At 41.8% G+C, this 21,258-nt stretch overlaps 2 protein-coding genes across 2 annotated transcripts in view; both read right to left on the bottom strand.

The window, feature by feature from the left end:
* RPL28 (ribosomal protein L28) overlaps window positions 1-21,258 on the bottom strand; it is a 532,136-nt gene that overhangs the window by 438,253 nt on the left and 72,625 nt on the right. The window lies entirely within an intron of this gene.
* On the bottom strand, window positions 1,832-19,327 carry SULT2B1 (sulfotransferase family 2B member 1). Its single transcript, XM_083379181.1, has 6 exons — window positions 19,097-19,327; window positions 16,638-16,846; window positions 13,207-13,333; window positions 13,004-13,098; window positions 11,102-11,282; window positions 1,832-2,532 (listed from the first exon to the last, which is right to left on the bottom strand). Exons 1-6 carry the CDS (start codon window positions 19,230-19,232, stop codon window positions 2,417-2,419), a joined length of 864 nt encoding a protein of 287 aa, XP_083235307.1. The 5' UTR covers window positions 19,233-19,327; the 3' UTR covers window positions 1,832-2,416.

Raw genomic sequence — 21,258 nt, 5'->3', positions numbered from 1 at the left:
AGTCTGTCAAGTAAAGAGGTCCCAAATGCAAGACTGAGATGAGAAATGGTGGTTTGATTGTTCCTTATTCGTTCTGCCCATCTATAGAGTATGCTCTAGCCTTCGAGCACATCGGGATTCACAGCAAATTAATTGCCTCATGAAGATCTGCTTTTCCAACATTAGAAAAGGAAGCACCGGGTGGATTTCAAGATTTACATTCTACAGAACAGAAATAAATGGTTAGAGTGACCTTATTAACTACCGCTCCCATGGGGCTAGTCATTTCCTGGTGCAAAAAGCAAGAACTGAGAAACTGGGCCATCAGAAATAATTATGAGTAAAGCTGTTACCCGGTAAGACAGAATTACCTGAGGAAAAAAAGAAGTAAGTATGAATCAGCCTAAGATTTAGCCGATGGGAAAATCCGTAAAGATAGATTCTACTGCCCTCTTGTGAAACTTCTTCCTAGTGAGAGCTCTGGACTCTGCAAGTGGGGGGAAGTGCTGTTGTCTAAGATGCAGAAACTCACAACCACAACTGCCCCTTGGAAAAATGCTCAAGGTGGCAGGAGAAAAGAGGAAGGCATCAAAAGCTGGCCTGTTGTGATATAATATAAGTCCCAATAATAAATAAATAAATAATAGCATCTACTTCTGTAAGCTCCAGCACAGGCAGTCCTCGACTTACAAGAGTTCATTTAGTGGCCGTTCAAAGTTACAACGGCACTGAAAAAAATGACGTAGGAGCGTTTTTTCACAGTCACAACCTTTGCAGCATCCCCTTGATCATGTGATCATGTGAGTCCTACGGGAAAGGGCGGTATATAAATTCAATAAAATTCAAATTCAAAATTCAAACGCTTGGCAACCAGCTCGTTGCTGTGTGCCCCGAGGTCATGTGATCAGTTTTTGTGATCTTGTCACAAGCAAAGTCAATGGGGAAGCCAGATTCACTTAACAACATGTTCCTAACTTATCAGCTGCGGTGATTCATTTAACGACTGTGACAAGAAAGGTCGTAAAATCAGGCAAAGCTCACTTAACAAACGTTTCACTCAACAACAGAAATGTTGAGCTCAACATTATATACCGCCCTGAGTCCTCAGGGAAAGGGCGGTATATAAATGCAATAAATAATAATAATAATAGTAATTGTGGTCATAAGTTGAGGACCACCTGTGTTGAGATAATTCAGTTTTCCTGCTCCTTACTCTACTGCAACCACTTGACACCCCAGGAATCTTTCTCAGCATTGCCTATCTATGTCCAAGTGAGTGTAACACTGTCACCCCCAGGGTCAGAGGTATCTCCCAAAAAATGGGTGTGCCCCCCCCCGAATCCTTTCAAAATTTACCTTTGAAGCCTATTTAGCTAAAATCCACATTCTTGAACATATAAGGACTAAGGAGTTCAATTGCATGACATTAATTTCTAATAGCGCTTAAATTCATTCGTTTCCCCCCTCAATTAACTCAGTTCTTTTATCTGACATCACCCCCTTTTCTGAGTCTAACTCCAGCATGCCAATCCAATACCAGCCAAGTGTTACCCTTGACCTAATTAAAGTGGTGCACCCCTGCTTTACTGTAAATACTTGGTCTGCTCTTGGTCTCCTGTTGGGGCAGGGCCAAGATGTGGTGGCCTATTACCATGACAAAGGAGCAGAACTGTCATGGCAACAGGAAATGTTCTGCTTGTTCCCTGAAGTTCTACCCCAGGTGGCTGCAGCTTCAGAAAATGGTGTTAGTCTTATCTCCCCAGGATAACTGGAATCAGAAACCAATGATGCGTTTGAGGAGCAGACATGTCCATCTGTGCTTCTTTAAAAGAAAGAGGCATTGGCTGCCTGACTTTATTTATGATATTATATTTACAATGCAGTTTCCATCATGGATAAGGGGGTTCACAGATAGTAGGTTAGTCTTGCATCTAGGCACTAACCAGATTCAGATGTTCAGCACCATGTATGTTCAAAACCATATCTTGAGACTTAAGATACCAGCACTATAGTTTGGTTACCTCTGGAATCTAATCCATCCCGTCCCACAGACCACTTGAGCTCTGATTTCCTGGCCTTAATGATTGTCCTCACCTAGTCCCATTCTTTTCCCATGAAATTCAGAAGAACCCTCTGGATATCTCCTGTACCTCCCATAGATGTTCCCACTAATCTACGTCTTACACTAGACCAGGGGTAGGCAACCTTGGCTCTTTTATGACTCGTGGACTTCAACTCCCAGAATTCCTGAGCCAGCATGGCTCAGCTTGGAAACCTCTCCCTTTCCCCTCAGCATGGCTGGCTCAGGAATTCTGGGAGTTGAAGTCCATGAGTCATAAAAGAGCCAAGGTTGCCTACCCCTGCACTAGACAATAAGTATCCTGATAAGTCATTATTCGGTCCAGTAGTGGAGGGAATCAAGTGGAAAAAGGCAAATTTAGTCCTTGTTCCAGGGAAAAGTGACACTTAAATCTTGTAGACGCTCCTGGTAGATTTGGTCAAAACATTCACTCTGTGCCTTGGTCAGGTGATTCTTCCAATCTCCAGAAATCCCTAGAAACCAAAACATAAAATAATAACTCATTAGAGCCAGACATGGTGGGGGAAAGTATACTATGGCAGGGCTTTTCAACCGGTGGTATGGGTACCACTGGTGGTATTTTAACACCTGGCAGGTGGTACACGACCCCTAGCCAAGTGTAGTGGGGGAGGGAATGAGCTAACGCGGTGCCACACAGGCCTGGAGGAGACCAGCTGGAGCTGCAGGGCTCGGCAGAAGCACCAGGATCTGTGCACTCGGCTGAATGCTGTTTGGAACTTCTGATGCACCCGGAAGAGAAAAGGAGGAGGAGGGTGAAGAGAGGAGAAGCTATAAAAAGAGCAGGTTTTGGCAGGAGAGGAAAAAAAACACGGAGAAAGAGAAGAGAAGAAGCTTTTGTTAGCGAAGGAGATTGCAAGCAGCCTTTGCGAGCGAATGGTAAGTGAAAGAGCGAGCGAGAGGCTTCTGCGAGCAACATGAGTGAAAGAGTGAGAGAGAAGCTTTTCCAAGCAACGTGCGAGTGAATGAGAGCAAGAGAGAAGATTGTGCAAGCAACGTGTGAGTGAGCAAGAGAAGATTGTGCAAGCAACATGTGAGTGAATGAGCAAGAAGCTTGTGCGAGCAACGTGAGTGAATGAGCAAGAGAAGATTGTGCAAGCAATGTGAGTGAATGAGCAAGAGAGAGGCTTGTGCGAGCAACGTGTAAGTGAATGAGAAGCTTGTGTGAGCAACGTGAGTGAATGAGCAAGAGAAGCTTGTGCGAGCAACACGTGAGTGAATGAGCGAGAAGCTTGTGCGAGCAACGTGAGTGAATGAGCAAGAGAAGATTGTGCGAGCAACATGTGAGTGAAAGAGCAAGAAGCTTGTGCGAGCAACGTGTAAGTGAATGAGAAGCTTGTGCAAGCAATGTGTGTGAATGAGCAAGAAGCTTGTGCAAGCAATGTGAGTGAATGAGCAAGAGAAGCTTGTGCAAGCAATGTGAGTGAATGAGCAAGAGAAGCTTGTGCAAGCAATGTGAGTGAATGAGCAAGAGAAGCTTGTGCGAGCAACACGTGAGTGAATGAGCGAGAAGCTTGTGCGAGCAACGTGAGTGAATGAGCAAGAGAAGATTGTGCAAGCAACATGTGAGTGAAAGAGCAAGAAGCTTGTGCGAGCAACGTGTAAGTGAATGAGAAGCTTGTGCAAGCAATGTGTGTGAAAGAGCAAGAAGCTTGTGCAAGCAATGTGAATGAATGAGCAAGAGAAGCTTGTGCAAGCAATGTGAGTGAATGAGCAAGAGAAGCTTGTGCGAGCAACACGTGAGTGAATGAGCGAGAAGCTTGTGCGAGCAACACGTGAGTGAATGAGCGAGAAGCTTGTACGAGCAACGTGAGTGAATGAGCAAGAGAAGATTGTGCAAGCAACATGTGAGTGAATGAGCAAGAAGCTTGTGCGAGCAACGTGAGTGAATGAGCAAGAGAAGATTGTGCAAGCAATGTGAGTGAATGAGCAAGAGAGAGGCTTGTGCGAGCAACGTGAGTGAATGAGCAAGAGAAAGGCTTGTGCGAGCAACGTGTAAGTGAATGAGAAGCTTGTGCGAGCAACGTGAGTGAATGAGCAAGAGAAGCTTGTGCGAGCAACACGTGAGTGAATGAGCGAGAAGCTTGTGCGAGCAACGTGAGTGAATGAGCAAGAGAAGATTGTGCAAGCAACATGTGAGTGAAAGAGCAAGAAGCTTGTGCGAGCAACGTGTAAGTGAATGAGAAGCTTGTGCAAGCAATGTGTGTGAATGAGCAAGAAGCTTGTGCAAGCAATGTGAGTGAATGAGCAAGAGAAGCTTGTGCAAGCAATGTGAGTGAATGAGCAAGAGAAGCTTGTGCGAGCAACACGTGAGTGAATGAGCGAGAAGCTTGTGCGAGCAACACGTGAGTGAATGAGCGAGAAGCTTGTGCGAGCAACACGTGAGTGAATGAGCGAGAAGCTTGTACGAGCAACATGAGTGAATGAGCAAGAGAAGATTGTGCAAGCAACATGTGAGTGAATGAGCAAGAAGCTTGTGCGAGCAACGTGAGTGAATGAGCAAGAGAAGATTGTGCAAGCAATGTGAGTGAATGAGCAAGAGAGAGGCTTGTGCGAGCAACGTGAGTGAATGAGAAGCTTGTGCGAGCAACGTGAGTGAATGAGCAAGAGAAGCTTGTGCGAGCAACACGTGAGTGAATGAGCAAGAAGCTTGTGCGAGCAACGTGAGTGAATGAGCAAGAGAAGATTGTGCAAGCAATGTGAGTGAATGAGCAAGAGAGAGGCTTGTGCGAGCAACGTGAGTGAATGAGAAGCTTGTGCGAGCAACGTGAGTGAATGAGCAAGAGAAGCTTGTGCGAGCAACACGTGAGTGAATGAGCAAGAAGCTTGTGCGAGCAATGTGAGTGAATGAGCAAGAGAAGCTTGTGCGAGCAACACGTGAGTGAATGAGCGAGAAGCTTGTGCGAGCAACAGGTGAGTGAATGAGCAAGAGAAGCTTGTGCGAGCAACACGTGAGTGAATGAGCGAGAAGCTTGTGCGAGCAACACGTGAGTGAATGAGCGAGAAGCTTGTACGAGCAACGTGAGTGAATGAGCAAGAGAAGATTGTGCAAGCAACATGTGAGTGAATGAGCAAGAAGCTTGTGCGAGCAACGTGAGTGAATGAGCAAGAGAAGATTGTGCAAGCAATGTGAGTGAATGAGCAAGAGAGAGGCTTGTGCGAGCAACGTGAGTGAATGAGAAGCTTGTGCGAGCAACGTGAGTGAATGAGCAAGAGAAGATTGTGCAAGCAATGTGAGTGAATGAGCAAGAGAGAGGCTTGTGCGAGCAACGTGAGTGAATGAGCAAGAGAAAGGCTTGTGCGAGCAACGTGTAAGTGAATGAGAAGCTTGTGCGAGCAACGTGAGTGAATGAGCGAGAAGCTTGTGCGAGCAACACGTGAGTGAATGAGCAAGAGAAGCTTGTGCGAGCAACACGTGAGTGAATGAGCGAGAAGCTTGTGCGAGCAACACGTGAGTGAATGAGCAAGAGAAGATTGTGCAAGCAATGTGAGTGAATGAGCAAGAGAGAGGCTTGTGCGAGCAACGTGAGTGAATGAGCAAGAGAAAGGCTTGTGCGAGCAACGTGTAAGTGAATGAGAAGCTTGTGCGAGCAACGTGAGTGAATGAGCAAAAGAAGCTTGTGCGAGCAACACGTGAGTGAATGAGCGAGAAGCTTGTGCGAGCAACGTGAGTGAATGAGCAAGAGAAGATTGTGCAAGCAACATGTGAGTGAATGAGCGAGAAGCTTGTGCGAGCAACACGTGAGTGAATGAGCAAGAGAAGCTTGTGCGAGCAACACGTGAGTGAATGAGCGAGAAGCTTGTACGAGCAACGTGAGTGAATGAGCAAGAGAAGATTGTGCAAGCAACATGTGAGTGAATGAGCAAGAAGCTTGTGCGAGCAACGTGAGTGAATGAGCAAGAGAAGATTGTGCAAGCAATGTGAGTGAATGAGCAAGAGAGAGGCTTGTGCGAGCAACGTGAGTGAATGAGCAAGAAAGGCTTGTGCGAGCAACGTGTAAGTGAATGAGAAGCTTGTGCGAGCAACGTGAGTGAATGAGCAAAAGAAGCTTGTGCGAGCAACACGTGAGTGAATGAGCGAGAAGCTTGTGCGAGCAACGTGAGTGAATGAGCAAGAGAAGATTGTGCAAGCAACATGTGAGTGAATGAGCAAGAAGCTTGTGCAAGCAACGTGTAAGTGAATGAGAAGCTTGTGCAAGCAATGTGAGTGAATGAGCAAGAGAAGCTTGTGCGAGCAACACGTGAGTGAATGAGCGAGAAGCTTGTGCGAGCAACGTGTAAGTGAATGCTTGTGTGAGCAATATGTGAGTGAATGAGAGCAAGCGAGAGGCTTTTGCTAGCAAAAGGGGAGGGGAGGATTGTGAGCGAAGGGTGAGAGAAAAAGGGAAAAGTGAGGGGGGAGAAGGAAAAAAGAAAAGAAAAGGCATTGACTTCTGAGTTCCACTGTTGCAGTAGGAAGGAAGTATAAACACTGAACCTCAACTTTTAACTTTTCCATAATATTATAAACTAGCCAATTCTATAACAATGGATGAATCTAACCAGTAAAGCCCAAAATCCCCCCCCCCCATTTTTTTTAATCATCAAGTTTTTGACACCTTGCTAAGCATGGTAGTACTTGAATATTGTCACGTCCTAAAAGTGGTACAATCTGTGTGAAAAGGTTGAAAAGACCTGTTCTATGGTATTTACCCAAAATAAATAGGTGGTTTTCCCCAAATAATTTGCCCTCAAACATACGAAAATCATCTTAAATTGACTTAAGAATACAAAAACAGAGATAGAAAATAGTTTTCTGTCTAATCTTAATTTTGGAGAAGATTATTATCTTAAAGTCAGAGTTGTCCCCCTTTGGGATAAATGCAGATCTATTGCAGCTCTTAAGAAGAATTGAGCAACTAGGACTGTTCTGAAAGTTTAATGTTTGGATTTCTAAATTATTTTTTCTTCCACATGGAGAAAATGCACTTGGGAATCCTAGTTCTATATACAGGGCTATCGCTCGGCCCTTGATAGAGAATTCTTAAGAACGATGTCATCAAGATTACTTTGTTGCTGTGTTTTATCAATGCAGATATCAGAATCAGAATAGAGCTGAAAGGGACCTTGGAGGTCTTCTAATCCAGCCCGCTGCTCAAGCAGGAGATCCTATACCATTTCAGATAGGTCGCTGTCCAGTCTCTTCCTCCAGTGATGAAGCACCCACCTGCTACCGGCGTCAACTTCCTTCCGCCCTGTGCGCTCCCACAGAGAGGGCCTTCTCAGGGTGCCACCGGTCAGAGAATGTTGGCTGGTGGCCCCCAGGGGGAGGGCCTTCTCTGTGGGCGCCCCGGCTTTATGGAATCAGCTGCCGGTTGAGCTCCGGATGGCACCTGACCTTCGCTCCTTCCGACGCGGTCTGAAGACCTTTTTATTTGAACAAGCCGGCCTGGCCTGATGTATTGGGGTTTTTATTGTGGATTTTTTATATTGTTATCTATTATTTTAGTTCGGGCTTCTATTTAATACTTTTTTAATTTTTGTACTTTGTATTTTTTATGTGCCCTGTTCACCGCCCTGAGTCCTTCGGGAGAAGGGCGGTATACAAATATAAATAAATAAATAAATAAATAAATAAATAAATAAATAAATAAATAAATAAATAAATAAATAAATAAATAAATAAATAAATGTCTGAAGGCAAAGCTGTTCCACTGGTTAATTGTCCTCGCTGTTAGGAAGTTTCTCCTTAATTCCAGGTTGCTTCTCTCCTTGATTAGTTTCCATCCATTGTTTCTTGTCTTGCCTTCTGGTGCTTTGGGAAATGAATTGACCCCCTCCTCTTTGTGGCAGCCTCTCAAATACTGGAATACTAGTAACATGTCGCCCCTAGTCTTTCTTTTCTCTAGACTAGCCAAACCCAAATTCTGCAATTGTTCTTCATATGTTTTAGTCTCCAGGCTTTTAATCATCTTAGTTGCTCTTCTTTGTACTTTTTACAAAGCCTCAACATCTTTTTTGTAATGTGGTGATCGAAACCTGGATTCTCTTATTCCAGCTGTGGTCTTACTAAGGCTTTATAAAGCAGTACTAATATTTCATGTGATTTTGATTCTCTGCCTCTGTTTGTATAGCCAAGGATTGTGTTCGCTTTTTTTGGCGGCTGCTGCTGCACACTGCTGGCTCATGTTTAAGTGATCGTCTACTAGGACTCCAAGGTCCCTCTCACAGTTACTGTTTTTGAGCCAGGTTTCGCCTAATCTGTACTTGTACCTTTGGTTTTTACCTGCCCAGGTGTAAAATCTTCCTTTTCTCCACATTAAATTTCATTTTGTTGGATAGGGCCCATTGTTCAAGTCTGTCAAGATCTTTTTGGATCCTGAGCTTGTCTTTTGGAGTGTTGGCTATTCCTGCCAGCTTAGTGTCATCTGCAAATTTCTTGAGTTTCCCTTCTTTTCCCTCATCTAAATCATTTATGAAAATATTGTAGAGGACTGGACCTAAGACAGAACCTCGTGGTACTGCTTACTTCCCTTCATGTAGATCCAGTACCCTTAAGGACTACTCATTGAGTATGATTTGTCAGCCAGTTACAAATCCATTTGATGGTGATGCTGTTTATCCCACATTTTTCTAGCTTACCAAGAAGTAGGTTGTGGTCTACTTTGTCAAATGTCATGCTGAAGTCTAAATAGTCTATGTAAACAGCATTTCGCTGGTTTACTAATTTAGTCGCTTGGTCAAAGAATGAAGTAAGATTGGTTTGGCATGATGTTTTAAACAAATCTGTGCTGGCTTCTATTTACATCTTTATCGGGAAAGGACGGTATATAAATCTAAATAATAATAATAATAATAATAATAATAATAATAATAATAATAATAATAATAATAATAATAATAATAATAATAATTTGTTTCTAGATGTTCACAGATCTGTTTTTTGATTATTTTTTCCAGTATTTTCACAGGTATTGATGTTAGGCTGATTGGTCTGTAATTTCCTGGGTCTGGTTTTTTTTTGGGGGGGGGGTTTGGAAAATGGGAACCACATCAATTCTTTTCCAATCCTCTGGTAGTTCCCCAGTGCTCCAAGATTTTTTAAAGATATGATGCAATGGTTCTGAGATAACATCTGCCAGCTCCTTCAAAACTCTGGGATGTAATCCATCAGGTCCTGGCAATTTATATTCATCAAGGTCAGACAGGGGTTCTCTTAATATTTTGTTGCTTATTTTAATTTTTATTTCTAGTCTGTCTTTTACAGTTATGATTTTATGTTTCAATGTAAATAGGTAAAGGTAAAGGTTCCCCCGCACATGCGTGCTAGTCGTTTCCAACTCTAGGGGCCGGTGCTCATCTCCATTTCAAAGCCGAAGAGCTAGCGCTTGTCCGAGGACGTCTCTGTGGTCATGTGGCCAGCATGACTAGACACCAAAGGCGCACGGAACGCTGTTACCTTCCCACCGTAGCAGTCCCTATTTTTCTACTTGCATTTTTACGTGCTTTCGAACTGCTAGGTTGGCAGAAGCTGGGACGAGTAACAGGCGCTCACTCTGCTACGCGGCACTCGGGATTCGACCCGCCAAACTGCCGACCTTCTGATCGACAAGCTCAGCGTCCTAACCCACTGAGCCACCACGTCCCTGATTTCAATGTAAATATAAGAAGCCAAATGATCAGACCAGCAAAGGAAAAGACTCATATGTCAATTTTCTTAACTATTCCTGTTAAGCATGGCACCACAGAGTACAACAAACCTTGGACTATAGAGCTAGGGATCAGTGTTTCCATCCTTCTACTCCTACAGACCAGGAACTGTTGAAACCCTATTTTCTAAGAACAACATTGTCCCACTAGGTAGATCAAATTGTCAATCAACACCAGCCGAAAAGCTGTGACTACAGTCCTGAAGACAATATGCCTCCGACTGATTTCTCAGCCAGAGAATGGCAGAAGGCTTGACGGTGTGATGTTAATATGTGTGTGAGCCCCATTATAATTAATTCACAATTTTTAAGTGTTTTCCACGCACCTGGTCCCATGCAGACAAGCCAAAACTGAACCCCCGAATTCAGACCGGTGCTGTGAATCCTAACAGCTGTAGTCCAAAGCAAGTGAATCAGGCTGAGGAAAGCTAATCTTGAGAATCACTTGATGGTTAGTTTAGTTTAGTTTATTAGACTTATATACCGCCCTTCTCCCGTAGGACTCAGGGCGGTTCACGAGGTTTTTAAAAAGAAAACAATACAATTACAAAAATTAAAACAATTAAAATGATTATATTAACCTTGAATATAAAAATCCTAATTAAAATCCAATTAAAACCCCAATTAATACCCTCAGTCCAGGCCAAGAAAGCTCAAAGAGCCAGGTCTTCAGGTCCTGGCGGAATGAGCGAAGGTCAGGGGCAGTCCTAAGCTCTACAGGCAGCTGGTTCCAAAGGGCTGGCGCACCCACAGAGAAGGCCCTCCCCCTGGGTATTGTCCGCCGGCAATCTTTTACCGGCGGTACCCTGAGAAGACCCTCCCTGTGGGAGCGCACAGGACGAAGGGAGCTTGATGCCGGCAGCAGGTGCTCCCTCAAATATCCTGTACCCAAGCCATTTAGGGCTTTATAGGTCATCACCAACACCTTGAATCTCAGGATGTCAACCCAGGATATGAGCAAGGTGGCATAAATGCTTCCAAAGAAATGCTAAAGAGATGAAATGAGAACCTCAGAAAGGAGCTGAGGGAACTGGAAGGACCAAAGAGGGTCCCGCCAAGTCTTACAGCTCAAAAACCCTGCAGCTGGCAAGGAAAACAAAGAGATCGGGGTTTAGAGGCACCCCTGTGAAACAGTATTTCCCAACCTTGACTATTTCTGAGTTGGTGGACTTTAGCAGCCAGCATTCCACTGCTGGCATGGCCATCGATAAGAATTCTTGATGTTGAAATCCATACCCCTAAAAATGGCCAAGGTTGGAAACCACGGTCCTAGAACATCACCCTGATTGAGGCTGTTCCAGATGGCAAATCCTTCCCCTTTCCCTCCCTTCATCACCTTTGCGAAGGAAAGCACTTTTCTTTTGGTTCATGATGAACTTCGGCGTGAGTGAGAAGTTGGACATCTTATTGCTCTTCATGGATTCGAAGGAGGCATTCGCAACCACGGATTCAATGGCTGCATCATCTAAGTCTTTGCCTAAGAACTGGCTGATACGAACAACACTCCCTCGCAGATCCTGGAGGACAACCAGACAAGAGGGTCTGAAAACCACCCTGGAAAGCATACATCTGGCATCGTTAGTTCTGCTCAAAACAGAAAGGGTTTCAAACTCAGTTTTAGCTAGCATATTTCTTCCAAAACCATCAATGCCCTTACACCAGGGGTAGGCAACCTCGGCTCTTTTATGACTCGTGGACTTCAACTCCCAGAATTCCTGAGCCAGCCATGCTGGCTCAGGAATTCTGGGAGTTGAAGTCCACGAGTCATAAAAGAGCCGAGGTTGCCTACCCCTGCCTTACAGCATTGGAAGAACTTTTGTCCAGGGAGGGGACCAAAACAATTGCACCCCCAAGCCTTCACAGCAATATTGCTTTCAGAAGGCTTCTTCAGTAAAGCATCCAAATTCATCAGACATATATAGCACTTAGGAATGTCTAGTTTGGTGTCTTTTAAGGAGCCTCAGTGGATTAAGTCAACACAATGAGCCCAACCAGAACCAGACAAGTGGAGGGTTTGGTAGAAAGTCAGAATTCAGTCATTCTCTTTCTTTCAAAGCTGGTTTGAATTGTGTTGCCTGAACCTGAGGGAGCCTAGACATAAAAAACCTGGGATACAATAAACTTATTTAATCCCTCTTTCTACCTTAGAGGACCTGGCCACTTACAGTCCTCTCTTCTTCACTCCTAACCTGGATCATAAAGTGCTTACTATTATGGCCACCGTTGAACATTGTTGTATACAGAGAGGCATTTGGACCTCAACAGATTCGATCTTCTTCATTCCCTTCTTAATGGTAGGTTGTCTTGTTAAATGGAGAATTGACATGTACATGTATTCAGACTTGGCAATTCTACAGCATGCCTGTGTAAACATACACAGCACAATAGAAGAGAATATCTAAAACTCGGGGTTGAACTATGGAGGTCTCAATGCTCTCTGAGCTTGGTTGTTTGCTTGCGGTTTTGTTGCCCAACTAGGTAACATCATCATTGTTATCAGCAGCAAACTCCATACACAACGTGTACTGAAGATGTTTCCTTGTTAGGTAATGAAATGTTTCCAGGGAAACAGCCAAGTTCAGAGAACACCAAGAACTCCATACACAGTACACATACCTCTGCAACAAAATTAATCATAAACTAATATGTTTTCATTTAATCAAAAAAACCACCCAACCTAGGTGGTGTGATCGGCTTTTGGTTCAATCTTTTATAGGAATAAAGAAAATTAGGTTAACTGATTACACTGTGGTTGAATTAACCATGGTTTATAGTGCTGTGAGAATATAGGCATTCAAAGGCACTGTGATTACTGGGCAAACAAGAAAACCTGACTCATACATGTATTTTGCTTGAAACATAGCAAATAATATACTGTTATTTATGGCATTGTAAGCTTTTCCAAAGTCAGTTGATAGTGAGTAAATAAATAAATAATCACTCCCTCAGTGGTCTAGCAAAGAATAAGCTATGTCTTCATGGGACAAACAGGTGGGAAGGTCTCCTCCACACACATTTTGCACCTTGGAGAGCATAAAGCATTGAACTAGCCAAGGATTTGTGAAAGCAGGGCAGTCATCCCTGCTGATTATCACCAAAAGGATAGTGTGAGGATTCCCACTCTGTTTAATATCCTTCAGAATCTGACCATCTCGGTCAAATCCAGGAATCTGCTATCCCTAGTGGTTGTATTAACACCCAGTTGAATTGACAAGCAAAATAACATAAAGGCAACAACCTCTTGCAACTCCTCATACGTAATGAAGAAGAAGTTCTCTTTGTCCTTCAAGTTCATCCAACCTTTAACGTGGTCAAACCAGGATCCAAAAGGCACTGTAACCGCAAGAGGAATTAAATGTGAAGATTCAGAGAAAAGAAGACATATGAGGAGGGAAGAAGACCAAAATGTTTTTCTACACACCCATTCCTTCATTCACTTACCATCTCCCTTTAGAAAGCCCTTGAGAAATTGATCCAAGGTGCCAGGGTCTTTATAGGGGTGAAACATTGAAGCAAAATGATACAGGGACACCAACACATCTTTGGGGTTTCTGACTGTGTAGATTATCTATGTACATAAAAAGTGGGATGGTTGGAAGAATAATTAGATGCAAAATCAGAAAATAGCAGAGCCCATCTAGGCAAACATGCCCTCCTAAAAATAGTTTTTATTCCTTTCCCAATAGCTGATTTCCCTGGTCTGCAAGTCAGCTATTGATAAGCGTGGCAGGGCAAAATAATAATTATAATACAGGTAGCCTCCACTTACAAACCATGGTTGACTCCAGAATTTTCATTGCTAAGCAAGGCAGTTGTTAAGTGAGTCGCACCCCATTTCTGTCGTGGTTGTTAAATGAAACACTGCTGCTGTTCAGTGAATCACACAATCGTTAAGCAAATCTAGCTTTCCCCCACTGATTTTGCTTGTCAGAAGCTGGGTGGGAAGGTCCCAAATAGAGATAACGTGACCCCCCCTGGGAGCCCGAAACCATCATGAATACATGCTGGTTGCCAAGAGCCAAGATTTTGGTCATAGGACCATGGGGATGCTGCAATAGTCATAAGAATGAGAACTGGTCATGGGTTTTTCAGTGTTGTTGTAACACTGAATGCTCACTAATGGTTGTATGTCAAGGGCTACCTGTAATAGGCCTGTTGTTTTTACATCTAAAAGGAGACCACTGGGAATGGAATGTGAGCCTAATCAGAAGCTTTCCCCCGCCCCCCAGGTTTGCTGAACTTAGACATAATATTTAAATGGGGCCACCAAATAAAGTGTGGCGATGAAGAAGGAGGGGTGCCTTGTGGATCATGGAGAGACGGAAGTCTCTCTGTTCGATCCAAGGAAAGCCCTCTAAACTGGAAGAGGATAGACCAGCCACACCTCTGCGGGGCCGGCCATTAGCTGCTGACAACCGAAGAGCGATAACTTTAATTAGCACATCGTAAACAGCATGTTTGGACTGGGTGAGAATATGGATCCTTTCTTTACTATTTTACAACTGAATTTCCTGGGAAAGGGTCCCAAGAAGCTTAAAACCTCCGGATATGAATGGAAGCGGCCGTTTTAAAAATTTTATGGGGGACAGAAATACACAAGCTACAGTTTTGATAAATCTGAGAACTGAGGTAATTATTAAGATTTTCTCTTTGGGGGGAAAAAACCCTATTGAGGTGAAATATAAGAAATACAAGAAATTAACCCTTTGTTTTAAGAGTGGAAAATGGACTTTGAATGAAAGCTAGTGGTGGATTTGAGTACAGCACTATAACTAGCTCCTTGGCTACTTGGTGACTTTCAGGTTAAGAGAGAACAGCTGGCAATAAAGGAAAATATTTTGGCATATTTAGCATCCTGACCTTCATGGACTGTAAATATCTACTGGGCTTGGACTTTTAATCTCAAGAGCCAGTGGGAGAGAAAGAAAAAACTGACTTTTGAATAGTCTGGCTGCAGGGAGGTTGAACATTATGAACTCTGGGAACATTGTGGATTACAACCTTGCCTGACTTGATAATTTTCAGGATACTTGAGACAAAGGATTACTATAAAATATTGCTATTAGGACCAGATTATAAAGACTATATACAAAGAGCAGAAAACTAGAGGAAATTTTGTTCCACTCTTACTGAGACTGGTAATACTAGAGGATTTTTAGGAGTGATGCCTCAAGAAAAAACAAATACCTTTCAGAAGGAAATACTCTCTCTGCTACAGCAAATTCAAACAATTCTTGCACACAAAGAGGACATTAAAAAAACCATAATGAGACTAAAAATAACCTAGATGATATAAAGGACCAAATCTCCAAATTGAAGCTACAATTGGAAAGCTCCCAGACAATGACTACAAAGTATGAACAAATAAACCAGATATCAGAGGGTGAAGCAGAAGAAATGGACTTAAGAGATGGAGGAGATAGGAGAAGGGAAAAATGGACTGCCATACACAAATAAAATACTGCAAGACCTACCTATAACAATGAAAATACAAAAGACCCTTTACTCCTTTCTCCAAAATATACCTGATGACAAGGAAGAAGATTCTAGAAAATGGAGCATAGAGCGGGCAGAGGAAATGTCTAAGGAATATGGATGGGTGGTGTTCCTCCCTAAAAGTACTCCACCTAAATTGTCTTTTTCATGCCAAGCAGCTTTCACAAAAATAGAAAAATTCTTGGGCGATTTAATTGTCTTAGCCTGGAAAGCTTCTTGGCAAAGAAAGAAAGCAAAAGTTAGACTTAAAAAACAGAGGATTTGATCTATCAGAGCACTATCTGTTTAATATACCTGTTTGAATATGATTAAAAGAACGGATGATTCTTAGATATAACTAGATTTTTATAATGGAAGAAATGATTTAGAATTAAAATAGCATTTTTTCTTCTTTTGATATGGGAAATTTGAAAATAGGAGGAGGATTGGTCTGAATAAAATTTTTGGCTATATAAATCTAATTAATATTGAGAAAATCATAACTGACAAAGAGACTTTAAATATTGATGGGAAATCAAACTTAATAAGAGCACAAAAAACAGGATATTGACTTATGAATTGATATTATTGTTATTTCTATAATATTAGTAAAATATGAAGATGTCTATATCTAATTTTGTATACATCAATAGTACTAAGAATTGTAATTGTTTAATTTATTTATTTATTTATTTATTTATTTATTTGATTTGTATACCGCCCTTCTCCCTAAGGACTCAGGGCAGTGAACAGTGACATAAATGTCAAAATGCACAAATACAGAAAATTGAAAATAAATTAAGCCCTACTGCCCAAATGTAGAAGATAAATTATGAGGGGAAAAGGAAAAAAATATGGGGAAGACAGGAAGATCAAAGAAAAAATACTGGATTATGCAGTACTTAATAGATTTATATTGAAGAAATTAATGTTAAATATGTGAACCCAGACAACATGTTGTTTACTGAGCTCTAAAGATTGTAATTTTAAAAAAATTAATAAAACCTATTAAAAAAATTAAAAGTATTTTAATTTTCCATAGAAAAATGGAAATTTGCCGTAGAGGCAGTATTTATTAGTGTTTTCATGTCTTGTTCCTGATTTAGTTTACATTCCATCCAAGCCTCCAATCAATTCACAGGGTACCAGCCAAGAAACTAAAAGAAAAGAAATCTGAAATTGGCTAAACAAGTCATGATAATTCTGCTTATCTGTAAGATCGACTCTGGCTTGTTTCTGATTCAGTCTACAAAGTTAAAAAAAAAAACACCCAATGACAGAATACACCACACTGGGCCTCAGTTCTGACTGTGCTTAATTACCCAAGGTTACTAATGGAGCAATGGTCAGAGTTACAGTAAGATGGAAGTCTGTCATGATCATAATTTCCCTCTTACCTTAGCTTTGGATTTGAAGAAAGACTTGGCAAAAAGATGTGCAGGCAGGTGAGAGCTAATAATGCGTGGCGACTTGTTGGTCAAAGCTGTCCTGTATCCTATCACTGTCTCGAACCAGGGACCTCGATCCCAATTAGGCGTGGTTTGGCACCAGGTAGGGTCTCCATTGCTACGGATGAGACTTAAAATCTCCAGCATCCACACTGTTCCTAAAAAAAAAAGTCCCCATCATTCCAAGAAAGCAGTATTTAATCCATCTGAATCCTGGTTACTTTATGCTCTTAGCTTTATATATACGCCCCACCTTTCTAGAATAAAAATCAGGATGATGTACAGGTACTCCTCAACTTATAACCTCAACTGAGCCCAAAATTTCTGCTGCTAAATGAGACATTTGTTAAGTGAATTTTGCCCCATTTTAAGACCGTCCTTGCCACAGTTGTTAGTGAATCACTGCATTTGGTAAGTTAGTAACACGGTTGTTAAGTGAATCAGGCTTCCCCATTGACTTTGCTTGTCAGAAAGGTCACAAATGGGACACTGCAGCCGTCATAAATATGAGTCAGTTGCCAAGCGTCTGAATTTTGATCATATAACCATGGGGATGCTGCAACAATCGTGTGAAAAATGGTCATAAGTCGCTTTTTCTCAGTGCAATTGTAAGTTTGAACAGTCACTAAATGAACTGTTGTAAGTTGAGGACTACCTGTATCAAGAAGATCACTGCTATATTTCTCTAAACACGCTGTGACCTAAGCAAGGCCTGTTTAGTTTGAGCCAGAAAATTGCATCATCGGCCTTTATGCTACTGAATTGGTCTACAGGTAGTCCTCAACTTATGATGAGTTGCTTAGCAACCATTTGAAGTTCTGACAGGACTCTCTGGGGGATACTGACAACCAGGATTATGTAACAACCTGCATTCACTTAAAGACAATTTGGTGCTCGGTAACCGGACCACATTATATCGGCCGTCTGCAGCATCCTGCTCTCATGTGTTGTTTTATGACAGTTTTGCCGAATACTAGCATTTACTTCCAGTTTTCAGCAAAATTGCATCAGTCTTGGACCTTTGGTTTACTTAACAACATGTTGGCATTCCGGTCGTAATTTGAGAACTACCTATATACAGTATCTCTTAACTCGGGTAGAAAACCTTGCTTAGCTGCTTTGACAGCTACCTGATCTAATTAATATTTAGCAAAACCAGGCCAATCATCTGGATAGAATTGCCCAGGCCTAATAAAATCAAAATTAGAACAGCCTTTCCCAAGATGGTTAATTCTCCAGATGTGTGCAGCAATAACCACACCAGCTCTATAATTCAGGTAATTGAAGTCACACATCTGAGGAAGACAGTGGTGAACTAAGGCCATTAGCTTATTTTCAATATTTTCCTTCTGTTCTTCCCTCGCTTTATTAGGTGCCATCCAAACAGGGCTTCCCAAAAACCTACTGGATCCCAATTGTACAATTGCTCAGTTTAATTCTGAACAACAAAAAATACTTTTGTTTATACATAATTGAACATCTCCCTTTTATCTCAGCAATTACATACAGTAATTATCTACACACTTGTAGAGTACATATATTAATAGTTCTTTGAGAGAACTAAGAAAATTCCTGTCTGTGAAAGCCAAAAGACCCCATCTCATCTGACCTCTCTTGGTGTCTAATCCCGTGTTTCTCTATCTTGGAAAATTAAGATGCATAGAGTTCAAGTCCCAGAATTCCCCAACCCAATTCTCTCAGAGAATTCTGGGAGTTGAAGTTCAGACGTCTTAAAGTTGTCAAGGTTGAAAAAGCCTGGTTTGACCTGAAGTTTCTTGAATGCTTCTTTGAACTTTTTGAAACTACAAATATTTATTTCTATTTATTAACAAAGTGGCACAAATGCTTCCAAAGGATGCTATGCAGTGGTGGGATTCAGCCGGTTCGCACCACTTCGGAAGAACCGGTAGCTAATTTTTTGTTGCCCAGGCCCAGAATGGACTTCTGGAAGGGGCATCCACACAGAGAACCGGTGGTTCACATATTTGAATCCCACCACTGATGCCATGCATATTATTACCTAAGCTCAAGCCATGTAACATCATCCATTTGCCTCCATATCCTGTGCTTTATCAGGGTAAAACTTTCCAAGGTAAAAGTTAAAATATTTTACACAGTAAAAAATTAAAACAAATTTAAAAGTTTTAGCTGTTTTTAAACATCACATATTCACTGCTACTGCTGTCTGCTGTTGTTTTTTGTTGTTGCTGATTTTTCCAAAAGCTGTGTTTTGTAAAAGTTGTTTATGCTTTTACTAAGAATTAGATCCCATTTGGAAACTGAATGGGACACCGACTCTATTTTTCTTTAACACACACACACACACACACACACAAATAGAATCGACTTGCTTTCACGCACTAATCTGAAGCATTTTCCCTCCCCACAAGTAGCCCAAGAAATTCTACCTGACTTCTGATAAGTGACATTGAAAATATCGTCATCTCGAACTTGGAAATCCTTTTCTACCATCCGCAGCACAGGTTCTGCATAGATGACTTGAGGAAAACTGATCCCTTTATATTGGAAATACTTTTGGAACATCCTGGAGCCCAGCAGATGACAAGGAAAGTTTTGAAAAATAAGTGTGAAACTTGGTGGCAAAACCAAATTCAAAGGATTCTTCCTTCCCGCCAGGAGTATTTAGTTGTGTCCTCTGAAAATGAGAACAGATTTATGAATGTTTGACAATGAGGAAGAGAAAAAGCAGCGGCATGGAGTGGCAGAGAGAAAATTGGAACTCAAATCGTCTTGGTTCACGATCTATTTGCTACTTTAAGAAGAAAAAAAAACACCCCTCCAGACCTTCCAGAAATGTCCAATTACAGCTATAACAGGCAGAGCTCCAATTTGGAGGTTATGGAAAGCTGACGGGCTATGGCAAAGTATCTATTCTCCCTCATTAGTTCTTTTTCTTTTTATCTGTTCTGTCTTGAGGCAGTAAGAATTTGTTTGAGCACCCTCACACGAGCAAACGCAGACAGTGGGACACTTACACAGCTTCTCACCAAGCTCAGATGCTGTGTGTAATTCTCAGGCTTCATAAAAAAATAGCAGGAAAATCCCTACTGGAACAAATTAAAATCTCATCTAGGATGGAATGAGAATTTCATTCATACATGGGTTATGGTTGATGTTGTTTTAATGAATTACAGAATTGGCAACTCCTTTCAAAAGTGGGAAGGAAATACTAAGCTTTTTCCGAGCAGTGTCTGGTCATGTTAGGAAGCTGTTAGATACAACATACTCCATATTTTGTGCTAGAAATACATTGATCTATTGCATTTTGGCTGTTGCAGATTAGTGAGAATTTTGCTAAGTTTGTTTTTAAGATGTGCTTCAAAAAAAATTCACAGGTTTACATATAAACAGGATCAAAAGTAATGTTTTATGTATATTTCATTACAATGCAAGATTGAAAATACTAGATTTTTTTAAAAAAAAATTACAGGAGAAAGCAAAATTAATAGATTAATTCATCTTCAGGTTTTTTTATACCTGTACTTATTTATATCTGTACTTCCTTCCTTTCCTGAAAGGAATTAATTCCCTCTTCCCGTTTTATCCTCACAACAACCCTGTGAGGTAGGTTAAACTGAGAAGTAGCAATTGACCCAAAGTTACTCAGTGAGTTTCATCACTAGGTAGACAATTGAATTGGTTCCCCCATTCTGATCCAACATTATGATAAAAAAACTACACTAGTACACTAGTTATGACTTGTCTCCTAGGCCTGGTGCTGATAGTTCTAGAAAGCACAAGAAAAATGAATTGCCTTGACTGGGTACTTAATAGATTAGAATATAAATTGTAATAATAATAATAATGATGATGATGATAATACATATAACATCATCAAACAACAACTTCTGCCTATCCCAAATCTTTGGGAAGGTCACAATAGGTGAATAAAAATGCCAGATCCAATCTTAACATCTGGCTGATGGTGCAACCCTCTATAATTATAACAATTGTTATAACAATAACAACATTAAAAGTGCGGGTGAAGAAGTTCACTACAAATATCCAGAAATCCTGGGCTTCCGGTGGCTCCGTGGAGCCGGAGACAGCCTTCCCGGGCTGCCCGCAGCTCAGCTGTGTGATTTTTCGCCCGAAACAGCGCCGATCAGCTGTTCGGGCGAATTTGAAGCCCCCTCCTCGGGAGAAGAGGAGGGGGTGAGCCCCCAGGTGGGGGTTGAGTTCTCCGGGGCCGCCTGAGCTTGGAGCTTGGGCGGCTGAAGGATTGAACTCCCCCGTAGCCTGGGCTGCTCCCAGCTGGCTAGCGTCTCTGCTCCTGACTTTATGGAGCAGAGCCAGGCGTCTGCGACCATCCCTGCTTGAAGGAGAGACTATGGAAGGAAAAGAGCAGGCAGAGCAGTACAAGAGGGAAAGATGAAGAGATGAAGAAGATTATTTTATTTTACTCTCAAGCTTGATGGACTTTGCTTAAAACTTAAAGTGAAAGTGCGTCACAATTGTAAGTAAAAGATGGCGGCTAAACCTCCCCCTAGAACTTTTCGGAGTGCTGGAAATTCTCCGGTGCAACAACAATCATTACTGCAGGCGTTGC

Source organism: Vipera ursinii, assembly GCF_947247035.1.
Source record: "Vipera ursinii genome assembly, chromosome: Z".
NCBI classification, from domain to species: Eukaryota; Metazoa; Chordata; class Lepidosauria; order Squamata; family Viperidae; genus Vipera; species Vipera ursinii.
The sequence above is the reverse complement of the archived record's forward strand: the minus strand, read 5'-3'. Positions and strand labels throughout refer to the sequence as shown.

Coding starts and splice junctions, on each gene's coding strand:
- SULT2B1 (XM_083379181.1), bottom strand. CDS start 19,232: ATGTTCCAAAAGTATTTCCAATATAAAGGGATCAGTTTTCCTCAAGTC. Junction 13,334..16,637: donor TCTTCAAATCCAAAGCTAAG/GTAAGAGGGAAA, acceptor TTATGTACATAG/ATAATCTACACAGTCAGAAA. Junction 2,533..11,101: donor AAGTGCTTTCCTTCGCAAAG/GTGATGAAGGGA, acceptor TTTGGTTTCTAG/GGATTTCTGGAGATTGGAAG.